Genomic DNA, 15,912 nt, shown 5'->3' with positions numbered 1-15,912 from the left:
ACTTCCTGCCCAATTGCTTTGCACTACCTCACCTGCTTCCCATTTTAGCAGGCCACTCTGCCTCTTCTCCAGTATGTATTCCGCCCACCTACAGACGCATGTGTGCTATAAAGCCTGAAATACTGCCTGGTGTTTCAGTGATGTCTGCGGATGTGCATTTAGTGTCCCCTAGAATGAGAATGCTAGCAGCTAGCGCTGGCAGAATGCCTGCTTTGTGCTGGGCACCATGTCGTTGTCTCACGTGACCCTCGTAGCAACCACGTGAAGCAGTTATTGTTATTGCCCCATTTTATAGATGAGGAGGCTGAGTCTGTAAAGTTTAGTGAATGCAAAGAGTCACCCAGACGATAAGTGATAGAGCCAGAATTTGAACACAGGCCTTCTAAGTTCAGAGTTGGTGAACCTGACCGTTACACAGCATTGCCACCCCACGCAGAGCACCGTGCCGGCATGAGGAAGGGGTGGTGTGACGGTGCATGAGATCTGGGCCTCACCTTCAAAGAGCTTGACACCAGAGGGAAAGACATTGATAGAGCAAAGCTGAACAACACAGCTCCAAGAGGGGGTTTTCTAAACTAAGGAAGATTATAGAGACAAAACAGCCAAATGCAGTTAATGAACATTGATAGTTTCCTGGATTTAAAATAGAAAACAAAACAAACAGAAAAACAGCTCTAAAGAACATTTTGAGACGAGTGGAGAATGTGAGACTAAACTCTATATTGGACCATGGGAATGCACAAGGAGTGTCCTTGTGTTTGTGAACATCCCAAGAACCCAGGGGAGTGTGAGTCAGTCAGTCTGGGAGTCAGGGACAACAGCAATGATGAATTGAGTGCCTCACGGACTTCTTTTAATTGACAAATAAAAAGTATATATATTTATGGAGTAGAACATGATTTAAATATGTATACATGTGGAATGGCTTAATCAAACTAATTAACATGTGAATTGCCTCACATACTTAACATATTTGATGGTGAGAAGACTTAAAAATTCTACTCTCTTAGCAATTCTCAAATATACTTCGTTATTAACTCTAGTCACCGTGTTGTACAACAGATCTCTTGAATGTATTCCTCCTGTCTTAAGGATATTTTGTATCCTTTGACTAACATCTCCCCAACACCCCCACACACACCAACAACAACAACAAGCCCCTGGTAGCCTCCATTCTACTCTCAGTTGTATGAGCCTGTCTTTTTCTGGATTCCACATATAAGCGAGATCACGCAATATTTGTCTTTTTGTGCCTGACTGATCCAACATAGCCTAATGTTCTCCAGGTTCATTTACTTTGTCACAAATGGCAGGATTTCCTCCTTTTTTTTTTTTTTTTTTTTTTTTTTTGAGACAGAGTCTCGCTTTCTTGCCTAGGCTAGAGTGAGTGCCGTGGCGTCAGCCTAGCTCACAGCAACCTCAAACTCCTGGGCTCAAGCGATCCTGCTGCCTCAGCCTCCCGAGTAGCTGGGACTACAGGCACAAGCTACCATGCCCGGCTGATTTTTATATATATATATATTAGTTGGCCAATTAATTTCTTTCTATTTTTATGGTAGAGACGGGGTCTCGCTCAGGTTGGTTTTGAACTCCTGACCTTGAGCAACCCGCCCGCCTCGGCCTCCCAGAGTGCTAGGATTACAGGCGTGAGCCACCGCGCCCGGCGATTTCCTCCTTTTTTAAGGCTGAGTAATATTCCATCATGCATACATACCACCTTTGCTTTATCCATTCATCCATTGATATATACTTGGGCAGATTCCATATCACGGCTGTTGCAAATAGTGCTGCAGTGAACATGGGAGTGCAGATATGTTTTCAACATGCCGATTTCATTTCCTTTGGCTATATACACAGAAGTGAGATTGCTGGGTCATATGGTTGTTTTATTTCTAATTTTTTTAGGAGCCTCCATACATTTTCCATAATGGTGTACTAATTTACATTTTCACCAACATTGTGTAAAGGTTCCCTTTTTTCCACACCCTTGACAACACTTGTCATCTTTTTATTTTCATCTTTTTGTTAATAGTCATTCTAACAGGTGTGAGATGATATCTCATCACAGTTTTAATTTGCATTCTGTGATTAGTGATGCTGAGCATTTTTTTTTCATATACCTATTGGCCATTGTTGTGTCTTCTTTTGAGAAATGTTTATTTGAGTCCTTTGCCCATTTTTAATTGGGTTATTTGTGGGTGTTGGTTTTTGTTTTGTTTGTTTTTTGCTAAGTTGTATGCATTCATTATATATTTTGGATATTAACCCCTTATTACATATATGGTTTGCAATTATTTCCTCCCATTTCAATCTCTTCACTCTATTGATTGTTTCCTTTGCTGTGCAGAAGCTTTTTAGTTTGATGTAATCCCACTCATAATATTTTTGCTTTTGTTGCCAGTGCTTTTGACATCATATCCAAAAAATCATTTCCCAGACCAAAGCCATGGAGCTTTTCCCCTGCATTTTCTTCTAGTATTTTTGTAGTTTCAGGTCTTAAGTCTTTAATCCATTTTAAGTGAATTTTGTATATGGCATGTCATAAAGGTATAATTGTATTCTTCTACATGTGGATATCCAGTTTTCTCCGCACCATTTATTGAAGAGACTGTCCTTTTCCCATTGTGTGTTCTTGACATCTTCATTGAAAATCAAAAGACTGTAAATACTTAGTTTATTTCTGGGCTTTTTATTTTGTTCCATTGGTCTATGTGTTAATAGACTAATACCATGCTAATCCCATGCTGTTTTAATTACTATAGCTTAGTAATTTCATTTGAAATCAGGTGTTGGTATGCCTCCAGCTTGCTTGCTTGCTTGCTTGCTTGCTTGCTTGCTTGCTTGCTTGCTTGCTTTCTTTATTTATTTATTTATTTATTTATTTATTTATTTATTTATTTATTTTTCTCAAGATTGCTTTGGCTATTTGGGGTATTTTGTGGCTATATACAAAATTTTAGAATTCTTTTTCTTATTTTTGTGAATAATCTCATTGGAATTTTGATGGAGATTGCATTAACCTATAGAATGCAATAGTATAGACATTTTAATAATATTAATTCCTCCAATCCACAAATACAGGATATATTTCTGTTTATTTGTGTCATCTTCAATTTCTTTCATCAACATTTTATAGTTTTCAATGTACAGATCTTTCACCTCCTTGGTTAAATTTATTCCTAAGTATTTTTTGATAGCTATTGTAAATGGAATTATTTTCTTGATTTCTTTTGCAGATAGTTATTGTTCTTGCAGATTTTATTTTATTTTTATTTTTTCTTTAAAAGACAAGGTCTTACTCTGTCACCCATGCTGGAGTGCACTGGCACAATCATAGTTCACTGCAGCCTTGAACTCCTGGGCTCAAGCGATCCTCCTGCCTCAACCTCCTGAGTAACTCAATCTCCTGAAACTACAGGTGCACCCACCATGCCTGGCTATTTTTTTTTTATTTTTTGTAGAGACAGGGTCTCACTATTCTACCTAGGCTGGTCTTGAACACCTGACCTCAAGCATGTCCTTGTGGATGTTAAAATGAATAAAAGCTAGAGGCAGGTAATCAGTGATTAGAGAACGGCATCAGAGAGAAGCAGGAGGCTGACATCTCCTTGTCCACTCCTATGATGGGACCCAGTGGGGTCTCTCTTGGGCAGTAGTAAGAGCTGTGGGGTATTTAGGGCATAGCTGGGTTTTAATTGTGGTAAGAAGATAAATGGAGGGTGGAAGAGGAAAGCATTAGAAGGAGTACCAGTGCCTCAGTTAAGGGATGGGAGAGTCAGGAAAGAAGCATCAGCAGAAAAGAGGCAAAAGGACACATGGGGAAAGCATGAAAGATGAGCCCTACAGACCTGTGTTTGAGTCCTCACGCCACTCCTTACTGGCTGTATCAGCTGGAATCAGTCTGCTTCCTCCTCTGTAGATAGAGGACAAGAGGAACCTACGGCCTTGCAGTGGTGTTCTTAGAATCAGAGGTAATGTGTGTGATGTACATGGCATGTGGTTCATACTTAATGTTCTTTTTTTTTTTCTTTTTTTGAGTCAAAGTCTTGCTTTGTCACTCTGAGTAATAGAGTAGTGCAGTGCCACAGTCATAGCTCACAGCAGCCTCAAACTCCTGGGCTCAAGCAATCCTCCTGCCTCAGCCTCCCAACTAGCCGGGACTACAGGCATGTGCCATCATGCCTGGCTAATTTTTCTATTTTTAGTAGAGATGGGGTCTCATTGCTGCTCAGGCTGGCCTTGAACTCCTGACGTCAAGCAATCCTCCTGCATTGGCCTCCCAGAATTCTAGGATTACAGGTGTGAGCCACCACATTAGGCCAATATTTAGTGTTCATATAACAGATGAACAGGTATAAATCAGCTGAACAGGTATAAAAATTCAAGCTAGTAACTCAGAAGAAGATGATCTACTCCATCAGTACCCATTGTGATGACACTTGTACCCTTTCCTGTCAAGCATATACTGAGTTTGAGATGCCCCAAAAGACCTTGCCAAAGATTTTTTTCTTCTTTTAATTCCCTATTCAGAATGGACCAGAACAAAGGCATATTCCATCTACAGACCAAGTTCTACTCCTCTCCTTTCATCATTATTTGCATTCATTTGCATATGCCTTCAGTGGCCTTGGCTTTTTCTCCCTCATGTATATTCAACTGGCAAGCTCCAGTGCTGGGTGAAGCCAGCTTCCCACCCCATCTCTGCGCACACCCTCGTAGCTGAACGTGGCTAGAGAAAAGCACAATCTAATCTCACTTAAAATGTGTGGCCACACACCTTAGGCAGGCCCTTAGAGTTATTTTGCAATACTACATTTCCCTGAAAATCCATTATCCCACTTTCCCAGTGCACTCTTTCAGACTTTCCCTTCTCTCCTCAAACCCTCAAAATTTCCTCACTCTCAGCTGACGGTCTTCTTTTAACCCAATAACAGATCACAGACACATGCAAAGTCTACCGACCCTCCTGCCTCCTTCTCAGTGTGCTTCCGTCAGGATACTGTGGGTGGCCTCTCTGCACTCCTAGCCAAGGCTGAACCTTCCCTTTGTGCACGAAATCCAAGTCCTTCCATCTACTCAAGAGCATTGTCCTGCAACTGTCCCCTCTCTCTCCTGCATCTTGAATGTTTGTTCTCTTTACCAAATCATTTCTGGCAATCCGTGAACATGATCAGACCCATCATATAAAATACCCTTGACCCAATCCCCCTTTAAGACCGCCCATGTTTCTGCTCTTCATTATAGCAAATGAATAACCCATGAAAGAATAAAGATACTACCTCCTCCACGTCCTCTGTTCCTGTTCTCTCATGAGCCACCTCCCTCAGGTTTCCTTTCCCACCACTCCCCTGACACTGGCCAATGACCACCTCCATGTTGCTGCGCCCCATGATCTATGACGCCCAGGCCTCAGCTCTCCCATTAGCAGCATTTAATACCGATGACCACTCATTTTTTCCTTAAACGCTTTCCTCACTGGCCTGCAGGACAGTCATTTCTTTGTTTGCCTCTTGCCCAACTGGCTGCTGTTTCGCAGTCCCTTGCTCAACCTCCGTCATTTCACAATGGTGTCCGAGTCCTTTGCTTCATCAACACGAAGCCTCGGGGACTGAAATGTTATCTGTGTGCTTTAAACTCCTGCACTGAAATCTCTAGCCTAGATCATGACCCAGACATCCAACTGCCTACTTAATATCTCCTCTTGCGTGTCTATGAATAACAAATATCTCAAACTTAGCATAACCAAAACTGAAATCTTTATCCTACCCCTTCCCCCAAAACCATGCTCCTTTCCAGCCTTGTCCATCTCACTAAATGGCAACTCCATCCTTCCAGTTGGTTAAGCCCAAAACCTTGGCAGCATTCTTGACTCCTGTCTTTCGCAGCCCACGTCCAAGTGCATCAGAGAGCCGTTCTACCTTCCACGTATGGCCAGATCTAGCCGGCTCCCACCCCCTCCTCCACAAGCCCAGTTTAAGTCACTCTCAGTCTTGCATGGACTATCACTGTACTTCCTAACGGGTCTCCCTGCTTCCCCTCTGGCAGCCAGAAACTTTATGAGTCACCGGTTCCTCCACACAGAACCCTTCAATGTGTCTCTCACTCAAAGTAAAGTTCAAGTCCTTGCCACGGTCCCAAAGCACTAAATTATCTGCTGTCATCTTGCTGTCATCTCTTGCAGTTCCCCACCTCGCTTCCACCAGTCAAGCCACAGTGGCCTCCTTGCTGTTCCTTCAACACTCTAGTCTTGGGACCTTAACGCGTGTTGGTCTGTCACCCTGGAATGCCTGCCCTTCCCCAAGAGATCTGCATGCTCACTCTCTTCCATTAAGTGTCTCCTCAAAGGTCACCCTATCAGAGAGGCCTTTCCTGACCACCCTCTATGAAATAGCTTGTGTACACACACACACACACACACACACACCATCACTCCTTCCCCATTGCCCTGCCTTGCTTTTCTGCACAGCACCTGTGAGCACCTGGTGTTTTAAAGTTGTCTGTGGTCCTCTCCGTAGCAGACAATAAACTCCATGAAAATATGGACTTTTGCTCACCTGTCGCCTCTACTGGTGGCTGGTACTTAGTTACCGACAAATGAATGAGTGAATGTGTGTAGCTGCATTTTAGGGAGCGCCTCGCTGCCCCAGGCATGCTGCAGAATTTAAAGGCGAATGGTGGCAGGGGTTCCCGCGATGGGCCTGGAACTGTTGGCGCAGCAGCCTCACTGAAGACATGGAAACACTGACAAAGCAAGCAGGGCCACACCCCTGTGCTGCTAACAGAGCAGTTGGTCGCATTCGGAGGGCCGTTTCTTACAGAAACAGCTGAGCAGCTTTAAGATGCCAGATGTGGGTGTCTATTTAGGCACTTTGTGTTTTCCTTTTTGACCAAAGTGTGCCAAACATTAAGGTACTAAAATAATATTTGTTTATTGGTGGTGGTTATTTCGATGCAAATGCAACTCAGCTCTCTGAACTGCACCTTCTGACGCTTTGCTTAACACTCATCCAGACACGAAGTCGCCGGGTGCCACCAGCCCTCTGCTGCTCCGCGGCTGGGCGAATTCCGGCAGATCCGTTTGGCCATTATCCTGTCACTTTGTGCCTTTCGCAAATGCCGCGGCTGGTGGAACCCGTGGGGAAGAGGACCCTGCTAGCTCGGGGTGGGGGCCGCGCTGCGCGGTGGCGCGGCTGACACCCGGGCCGGGTCTCGCTCGCAGGTGCTGGGCGGCAGAGAGCCCGGAGGAGGAGGAGGAGGAGGAGAGCGGGCCGGCCGCCAGCCCGTACGACTACCGGAGACTGCTGCGCAAAACCTCCCAGCGCCGCCGCCTCCTGCAGCAGCTGTAGCGCAGCCCCGGCGGCCGCCGCCGTCGGAAGGTGCGGGGCCGAAGCGGGTCCCCTCGGGCGCTGGCACCCGGCAACAAAGCCGCGGCCCTGACCTCCGCAGGGGCTGCCTGCTGCGCCCGCCCCTCGAGTGCCAGGGCCAGCCTTGCGTGCTCCGAAAGAAGAGAACCCGGACCCTCGGGAACCCTCCTGACGCCACCTCTCCGCGCTCCGCAGCCCGCACTCCCGCTCGCCCGGGCTGGAGCATCCCTGTCCTTGGTCCCCTAAGGGATCTCTTGGTTCACATGTCTGCCACTCCTTCTGTGGACCCCACTGCGCTGAGCCCCTCTCAATCTGGGTGACTTCAAAGATGCCTTCTTTCTTGGCTTCCCCAGGCCCACGGGACACTCGCGGGCGGGGTGGTCTTGGGGCACAAAGCCCGGGTTGGGCAGGGGAGAATTTTGAAGGTGAACTTCATCTCCAGCTTGCGCTTCCCCTGCCCTCGGTTCCGGTTACTCAATAAAGGAAGCGCCTTGCAAAGCCGAGGTTTGCGTGGCTCATCTGCGGCAGGGCTGGGCCGGGCCGCGCTCTGGGCGGGGCGCTGAGGCCCTGTGTCTCCGCCGGCGAACCACCCCACCACCCAGCCACCGCCAGCAAACGAGCCCAGCTAAAACCTCGCACCTGCGGCGCGCGTGCGGCCTCCAGACTCCAACCCGGCACACCAGACACGCACTGCGCACGCGCACGGTGCCTTCCCAGCCGGGCCTGTAAACATCCTGGTCCCCGCCACTGAGCTGAACTGTCAGATTTTAGGTCCTCCTCGCCTGCAGATTTGGGGCAATTTTCGCTGCTCCGAATTTGGGTGTATTTAAGATGGGGGAGCAGGCTAGAGGGTGGGTAGAGGTTCGCATTCTTCAGTTGACTGCACCGGTTTAAACTCTTCTATGAACTGACCCTGTCCGCGTCTACGCGGCTTGGAGAGGGTGAGGACGGGAGACTAGGTGGTCTCATGGATGACTGAATCCGGGAAAGAAGGGTTCTGGCCCGGACAGGCTGACCCCTTCCGTGGGGGCCCTCAGCTCCTGCACCCACGGGCCAGAGCCGGAAGACTCCGGGAAAGACTGGAGGGGCGAGTGGGGGCGCGCGCCGAGGGCTTTCGGCGTTCGCAGCGCCGCTCATCCGAGGGCCGTGACATCCTCTCCGACTCGAGTTGGCGCTGAAAGGGAGCCACGGATGACCCACGGCACCTCTTTTTACAAATGCGATCGGGCGGAGGGGAACCCCCAGCTGGGCTAGGGCGGAGCCCCGGTCCCGTGCGCTCCAGGCCTTGCTTTCCCCGGGTTAGCGCCGCGGCCTCTGGGCCGGGGCGGAAAGCGAGGAGTCGCCCTGGCTGGCTGCGCGGCCCGACGGCGCGGCCAGGCCTGGCCCTGGCACCAGCGAAACAAGCGCAGCAGGGCAGCAGGGGCGGGAGTGGGGGGACAAGAGTGTCTAACCCGAGTGGCCCAGCCCCGGCCTCCCCACCGTCCGCCCCCTCCAGCAGGCTTGGCGGGGGAGGGCCCAGCTCGCGCGGCCGCCCGCCCTCCCTTCAATCCAGGCCTCCCGCGGGAGCCTGCAGGCCCGAGCCCGCAGTCCTGCCCTTCCGCTGCCCGGCGGGGAGGCCACAGACACGCTCCCTAAACTCTCCCCCACTTATTTATTTTTTTTTTTAATTGAGACTAGAAAAGAGAATGGCAAACTCTTGGGGAACGGCTGCAATGTTATTGTTTTGGGGTTTTTTCTTTTGTATTTCTCTGTTTTCTCTCCATTTACTTTCTCTTTCTTTCCATCTCTCCTTTCTGTGTCCTTCCACATTTAAGCCCTGAAGGACACAGGGAAAACTTCACCAGCCTCTCTTCCTTGGCCGAGCCTGCGCCGGATCCCTGGGCAAACCACCGACCAGAAAGGGCTCCCCCAAGGAAGCCGCCCCTGCGGTCTCGCCCCCGGATTCGAGGAAAAGCTTTCGAGCGCTTTCTCCAGCGCAGCCGGCCTCCTCCCCATTCGGCGGCTGCCTCCTTTGTGAACTAATGACTGTAATTATTACCTCCCAGAGCTCTTTTGTTATCTCCAACTCAGAGGCCCGCAGAGGGGGGAAAGGGCTCTTTGGCGAAATGAAAGTCATTATAAAGCAAATTGCCGTCTAGGGAGGGCCTGAGTTGAGGGGAGACAAATCAGATCCCGTCTGCATCACAAGCAGGGTGCGTTTAAATAAAAAATGTAAATACCACCATTAGATTCAAAGTACCCAGGAGCTGCGGGATTTAATGGAGTTTAAACAATAGCATTTGAAGTCATTGCTTTACCAAAAGAAAAAAAAATCTGTTAAATTCAGGTGTTGAGATTTCTACCTTCCTCTTATTTTAATCCGTTTTTTCCCTTGGGGATCCCGTGTGTATTTTAAAGGCTTGTTTTTAAGAACCGTTATGCTTTCGGCACTCGTCCATAGTAGGACGGTTCTGCAGCCCCAGCCGGGGGACTGAAGCAGAGCCTTTGCAGACTCGGTGTGGATTTAGACAAAGCGCCAGTCTCCGCGCGGCTGGAGCGGGCGCGGCGCAGCTGCCACGGTGCCCATGGCAAACCGAGCAGCCTTCGCGTTCCTGGAGTTGTCGCCTTCGTCACCTGGAGCGTCGGAGCCGGGAGGGCCAGGAACCGGGCGGAGCTGAGGCCTGGACTCGCGACCGCCACGCCCGGCAGCCGGGGTCCCGCCACGGCGTGCGCCTCTCGGCTCCTTCGGGATCCCCGGACGCGGGCGTGGGAGCCAACGAAGACAACGCTTTGTGCAGAGAGTTGACCAGTTGTGCCCGGGGACACGACCTGGCCACGCGTGTCCTGGCCACCCCGAGCCCCACGACGCCCACCTAAGCGAGGGCGGAGGAGCGGCGGCCGGGCTGAGGCCACACGGGTCTCTGCTTCGGCGGCAGCTTGGCGACTGGTGCGAAGGCCAGAGGGAGAAGGGCCGCGGACACGACGCAGTGACCCGCGCTCGCGCGTGGCGCGGGCAGCGCAGACGCTCCGGATCCCGCGCGCGGCTCTTTCCCGCCAGGGTCATCCTGTGCCTGTCGCCGCGAGCCCCGGGGCGGCCCGGTGTGCTCGGAGTTGCTCTCGACCGCCAGGAGAAAGGCACGCGAGTTCCAGGCACCCTGCTCACGGCTCTTTAGAGAGAGGACGTCATCAGATAGGTTCCTTCACGCCTTTTATTAGAAAAGCAGGAGCCCTTGGCCACCAGGCCTTAGGGATGCGGGCCTCGCGCTCCCTGCCCGCCCCGCCGGGAAGACTCTTAGGGGTGTCACTGGTTTGAGGCCCCTAAAACGAGGGCCCAGCAGGCGATTCCTTCTTTCCTACAGATTTGGACAGCCGAGCTGCTTAGCTGGGAACCCCTGCACCCCCGCACGCACACGCGGGTTCCCGCCGCACGTAAGCGGGGCCCCTCCAGCCTCCGCCGGCCAAGGCCACCAGATCCCACCCGACTCCCGCAGCCGTCACTGCTGCGGGCTCTCGCCTCGCTGCCCCACTCCCTTCCAAGAAGTTCCCATCGTTTTATTTTTTTGTTTTCTGCAGCCCGAGGTCCTCGGTGACAGACTCCAGCGTGGACTCTAATTGCCTCAACCCGCGGTCTCTCCCCCCAGCCGCCAGCCGGCGGGCGCCCTTCCCCCACTGTCCCCTCCCCAACCTCGTGAAAGGGCCCGATTCGCGCCTGGCGGCCGGAGCTCTCGAGGTCGCAGCGACCTCAGCCCCGCCGGGAGGCGGGAGGCGCGGGAACTGCGCCCCGCAGCCCGAGCCAGACCTCAAACAATACACCAATCAGCGCAGACGCGAAAGTCGTCTCGGCCACCTCCCCGCCTCGCGAGGTCACCCGTCCGCCCCTCGCCCAGGCCGGCGCGCAGCACCCTGGACAGCGAACCGGGAGCACTGAGGCCGGCGCTGCCCGTCCCCCATCCCCGCCCCCCGTCCCCCGCCCCCCAGTCCCTCCCCGCGTCCCCGGGGACCCGCCCCCCACTCCTGCCCCCGGGACCCGCTGCGCCCCCGCCCCGCGCGGCGACTCCCGCTCCCCCGCTGCCCACCCCGCGCCGCGCGCCTCAGCTCCCGCCCCTCCCGGCGTCCCCCGCCGCCCCGCACCCCGCGCCCCGCGGGCTCGCTCGCCCACAGCCTCGCCCGCGCGCCGCGCTCTCCGGTCTCCGCGCCCTGAGGGCACTCTGTCCCCTCCCTGTTCAAACTCCGCGGCTTCCAGCCCGCTGCCGCGTCCCTAAACCCCAGCGCCGACACACGCGCACACGCTGGCACGCACGCTTTCTGTCCCCGTGTGACACCCGCCGTCGCCGCGCGGGCCCCTCCCGCCACTCAGGCGCGCGCAGGCCGAGCGGAGACAGCTCGCCCGCAGCTCCGCACTCGGCGGCGACCGGCTCCGCTCTCGCAGCGCCCATGGCATCCCCCGGCTCCGGCTTTTGGTCCTTCGGGTCTGAAGATGGCTCCGGGGACCCCGAGAATCCCGGCACAGGTAGGCGACTGGGGACCCGCAGCACTAGAGTTTTGCGGGCGGACTGGGCTTTGCGGGGCTACCTACCGGGAAGATGCAGATTTTTCCACCTGCGGCAGGAAACTTCGGGCGCTTCGCCCTGCTGTCGGGGTAAGTCCTTGACGCCCCGGAGCCCAAGCCCTCTGCAGCCCCTCGGCCCCTGGGACGGCCCCTGGGACGGCCCCTGGCAGTCTCGGCCCTTCCGCGGGCGGCTGGGGAGCCCCGCAAAGACAGCGGCGTCTCCGGGACGCGGTTCCGTGGGCCGGGCGCTGCTACCTGGAGCGGTGAGGGCGGAGGGCGGTGGGGACAGGAAAATGGGGACGGGGAGAGGACCGGTGGTCTAGAGAGACAGCCTGCGGGAATGGACGGAAGCCTCGCGCCTGGGAAAACTCACCCCAGCGGGGCAGGAGGGGACTTGGCCGGGCCCGAAGGCGCCTGGAAGGCGCGCGAAGGGCGCGGCGTGGCTTCCCGGGGACGAGCGCTCGAGGCGAGGGCCGGGCGGCGGCCACGCGGGGGAAGGCGGCCCCGTCTGGCCCGGCCTGTTGGCATTCGCACAGAACGACATTTCACACGTCCGTCGCTGCTCTCTTTCCGCCTCGCCGTCCGCGCCGGCCTCCTCGCAGCCAGAGCCTGGTGCCAGGTGGCTCAGAAGTTCACGGGCGGCATCGGAAACAAGCTGTGCGGTGAGTGTCCGCGCGCGGGACGCGGGACCGGGCGGGCACGGTCGGGCGCTCGCGGCCCGCGGGGTCCCCGCCGCCTTCTCCGCTCCGCACCCCGCGCCAGCGGAGTCGGGGCTCCTCGGCCCGGACGGGCGCGGGCGCGGGGCCTGGCGGGCGGCTGACCGAGGCCCGCGTCCCTGTCCCCGCGCAGCGCTGCTCTACGGGGACGCCGAGAGGCCGGCGGAGAGCGGCGGCAACGGGCCCCCGCGGGCGGCGCCCCGCAAGGCCGCGTGCGCCTGCAGCCAGAAGCCCTGCAGCTGCCCCAAGGCGGACGCCAACTACGCGTTCCTGCACGCGACGGGTAAGCGCGCCCGACGCGGCCGGGAGGGCGGGGCGCGGGCAGCCGAGCGAGGCTTCGAGGTGGCGGGCGGAGCGGCCCTGCGACAGGCTCCGATGACAGCGAGGAACGCGGGGCCGCGCGCTGGGTGCGAGCCCGGGCCGGCGTCTGCGCCCTCGGGGCTCTGTCCCGGGCGCTCTGTCCCGGGCGCTCTGTCCCCGGCGCTCTGTCCCCGGCGCTCTGTCCCCGGCGCTCTGTCCCCGGCGCGGGCCTGCAGTGGCGGCGACAGACGCGTCGCGCGCTGCGGTTCGGGGTCCGCTTCCTCGGCCGCTGGGGCCTCGGGTGAGTCCGGTTTCTAGACGCCGGGCCGGCGAGTTCCGGACGGCAGAGATCTTTCGGGTCTTTAGATCGGGTCGCAATTGTGATGTGTAGCTGCCATTTCACAGGAGCTCGATCCCACTCACGGGAGACCCCCCAGAGCCAGGTGCTATCCCCGTGCGCTTGCACACGCGCTGCCCCACGCCTGCGCACGCGCTCACACACATGCACACACAAGCACGCACACTCACATGCACACTCACACGTGAACACACACACACATGCACGCACACATGCACACACACACGCGTGGTGGAGACAGCGCCCTTCGTAACACTCCGCAGACACTAGGGCTGCACGTCCCGTTTCGCCTGGTCCGCCCGCAGCGTTCCTCAAACGTTTCTGATGGGAAATATTTCCATAATCGTTTAAGATGATTTGCTGAGAAATAACATTTAGAAAATAATTAAATGCGGTGAAATAGATAAATATAGGCACACTGTCTTCAAAAAAACAGAAAGCAAACAATAAGTTACAGGTTAAAATGCAAGAATTAATTCGGAGAGGAGAAATTGTAATTTCTCTCATTCATTCTTTGAAAAATGCCTCTCCTTTAAAGAAAATAGTTTGCATTTCCAAAAGATTTTTTGTAAACATGAAATTTCTCAGCTCCAAGGGAAATCGCCTGATCAAGATCTGGCCTGACTATTTTCCTAGTAGATTAAAGTGTGGCATTTTAATCCAATTCCTCAGACCTGCTGCCTGCCTGTGACGGGGAGAGGCCCACGCTGGCGTTTCTGCAAGAGGTCATGGACATTTTGCTTCAGTATGTGGTGAAAAGCTTCGATAGATCCACCAAAGTGATTGATTTCCATTATCCTAATGAGCTGCTTCAAGAGTATAATTGGGAATTGGCAGATCAACCACAAAATTTGGAGGAAATTTTGATGCATTGCCAAACAACTCTAAAGTATGCAATTAAAACAGGTATTGTCCAATCAGAGATAATAAAGCTCTTTTTTCTTTTACAATTTTTTGATATAAAAATGTTTGGTTTTATGGAGTTACTGGTATTTTCAAATTTGCAGTTATTTTCATCATCTTAAAAAATAGTCATTATTAGAATGCTTCCAATCAAAGGCACCTTCCCCTATTGTTAATACTTCTGAAGTTGATAATATCAGAAACAGTATCCAAGCATAAGTCATCAGATTTTGCATTGCAAGTATTTGGTTGTGAAGATTTAACCACTGGTGTAGAAGCAACCATTTGTCAGCAGAGGCCAGTAGAAGCAACCCAAAATGGAGAAAGAAAAAGGAATATGGAAATCAAAGCTCAAAAGGCATGATCCAAACAAAAGCCCAAACTCCAGTGTCGTGCTGGTAGTTTCTTTGGCATAGAACTGATCAGAAACTGGGCTAATCATGCTATGTAATGATTGAGCCAGAGGGGTGATGTTTTGGCATTGTCTCAAATGGCCAAGACTACAGATTTGAATTCCAGACTTTCTCCTATTTTTAAAGAAATGTGCACACATAGACAAAAGTAGACAACATAGACTAGCAATTCAGCCATGTTATATAAGGATGTGTGTCTTTCACAGCCACTGTGTATGTAAGATAAAGAAAGAAGGAGGGAGGAGTGAATCAGATATCCTTAGGGGTAAATTTTTTCTAATGTTTTCTATTTTGTGGTCTGACTATTGGTTTTTCACAGTATTCTTAATATTCCATCCATTATATAGCTCCAGGTGTAATATTTACTTGGGTGCACCCCAAGCTTTCATTTTATTTGCACATAGTTGGCTATTCATCTGCAGGTCATGATTACCCTTCCTTTCGACATGGTCTCTAATCATCCTGATGCATGATAGCATGGCACTTCATTAAAGCAATAAAAATAAATATGAATGAATTTCTGGGGGCAGAGAGGAGAGACTTTGTGAATCTAAATTGATTAGTAGCCTTAAAAAGGCTTGCTAGCAAGTAAAAAATGTAAAATATAGCATGAACATTATTTACCATAGGAATGTCATCTTTTTATATTGCCAATTTTTGTTGGTGAATTATCACTATTACTCTAACGGACTTTTAGCTCTTTTTTTTTCACATTCTTTATACCAACAGAGAGGAAAGGTATGCATAGAAGAAAGGAATCCTTGGGAACTCGATTTACTATGTTATTAGCATACTCTTTTATGACACTAGAACTAGATACATAGGGAAAGGAATTTAACTTGTCGATTTCTATCTAAGTTGATCTGTGGCGTATAATTTTTGAAGGCTCATTAGATATCACCTGCAATTAATGTTGGTGAGAACCCACATGATGTCTATACTAGGCATCAAGAAATGTACCCACCCAGCTTTTTATGTATGTCAGTGCAAACCTGAACAATGCTTTTAATTCCTTTTTCTTTGATCCATTCCCCTTGCCTAATATTTAAATAAGTAATAGTGAATTGCTACCTATTATTTTTATTGCTGCCAAACCAAAAAGAATCTATGAAAATGTTTTACATCTTCACTCTTCAAAGCTAGTTGTGTTTGAAATGCAATTTAAAGAGTTAAGATAATGGGAATTGTGAGTCATTGAAAGTAATAGTTCTGTCTTCCAGTGTTCCATTTAATATCAGAAAAAGATGGGCCAATTCGATACTTAGATTTTGCCATAATGCTTGTGCAACTATTAGTCAAGTATTGCTCTAATGCATTTTATTTAAAATTT

General features: G+C 51.9%; 2 protein-coding genes across 2 annotated transcripts in view; both read left to right on the top strand.

Annotated features, from left to right (window-relative positions):
- Positions 1-7,972, top strand: part of MYO3A (myosin IIIA) — a 202,469-nt gene extending 194,497 nt beyond the window's left edge. Inside the window, exon 33 of the mRNA XM_020284090.2 lies at positions 7,220-7,972. Coding sequence (XP_020139679.2) covers positions 7,220-7,346 — 127 coding nt within the window. The 3' untranslated portion in view covers positions 7,347-7,972. The remainder of the gene's footprint in view (positions 1-7,219) is intronic.
- Positions 7,973-11,482: 3,510 nt separating this feature from the next.
- Positions 11,483-15,912, top strand: part of GAD2 (glutamate decarboxylase 2) — a 69,509-nt gene continuing 65,079 nt past the window's right edge. The window contains exons 1-4 of the mRNA XM_012777334.3: positions 11,483-11,853; positions 12,495-12,554; positions 12,742-12,891; positions 13,939-14,172. Of these exons, the coding sequence (XP_012632788.1) occupies positions 11,778-11,853; positions 12,495-12,554; positions 12,742-12,891; positions 13,939-14,172 (520 nt within the window). The 5' untranslated portion in view covers positions 11,483-11,777. The remainder of the gene's footprint in view (positions 11,854-12,494; positions 12,555-12,741; positions 12,892-13,938; positions 14,173-15,912) is intronic.

The sequence above is a fragment of the Microcebus murinus genome, chromosome 25 (assembly GCF_040939455.1).
Source record: "Microcebus murinus isolate Inina chromosome 25, M.murinus_Inina_mat1.0, whole genome shotgun sequence".
Lineage (NCBI taxonomy): Eukaryota > Metazoa > Chordata > Mammalia > Primates > Cheirogaleidae > Microcebus > Microcebus murinus.
The sequence above is the reverse complement of the archived record's forward strand: the minus strand, read 5'-3'. Positions and strand labels throughout refer to the sequence as shown.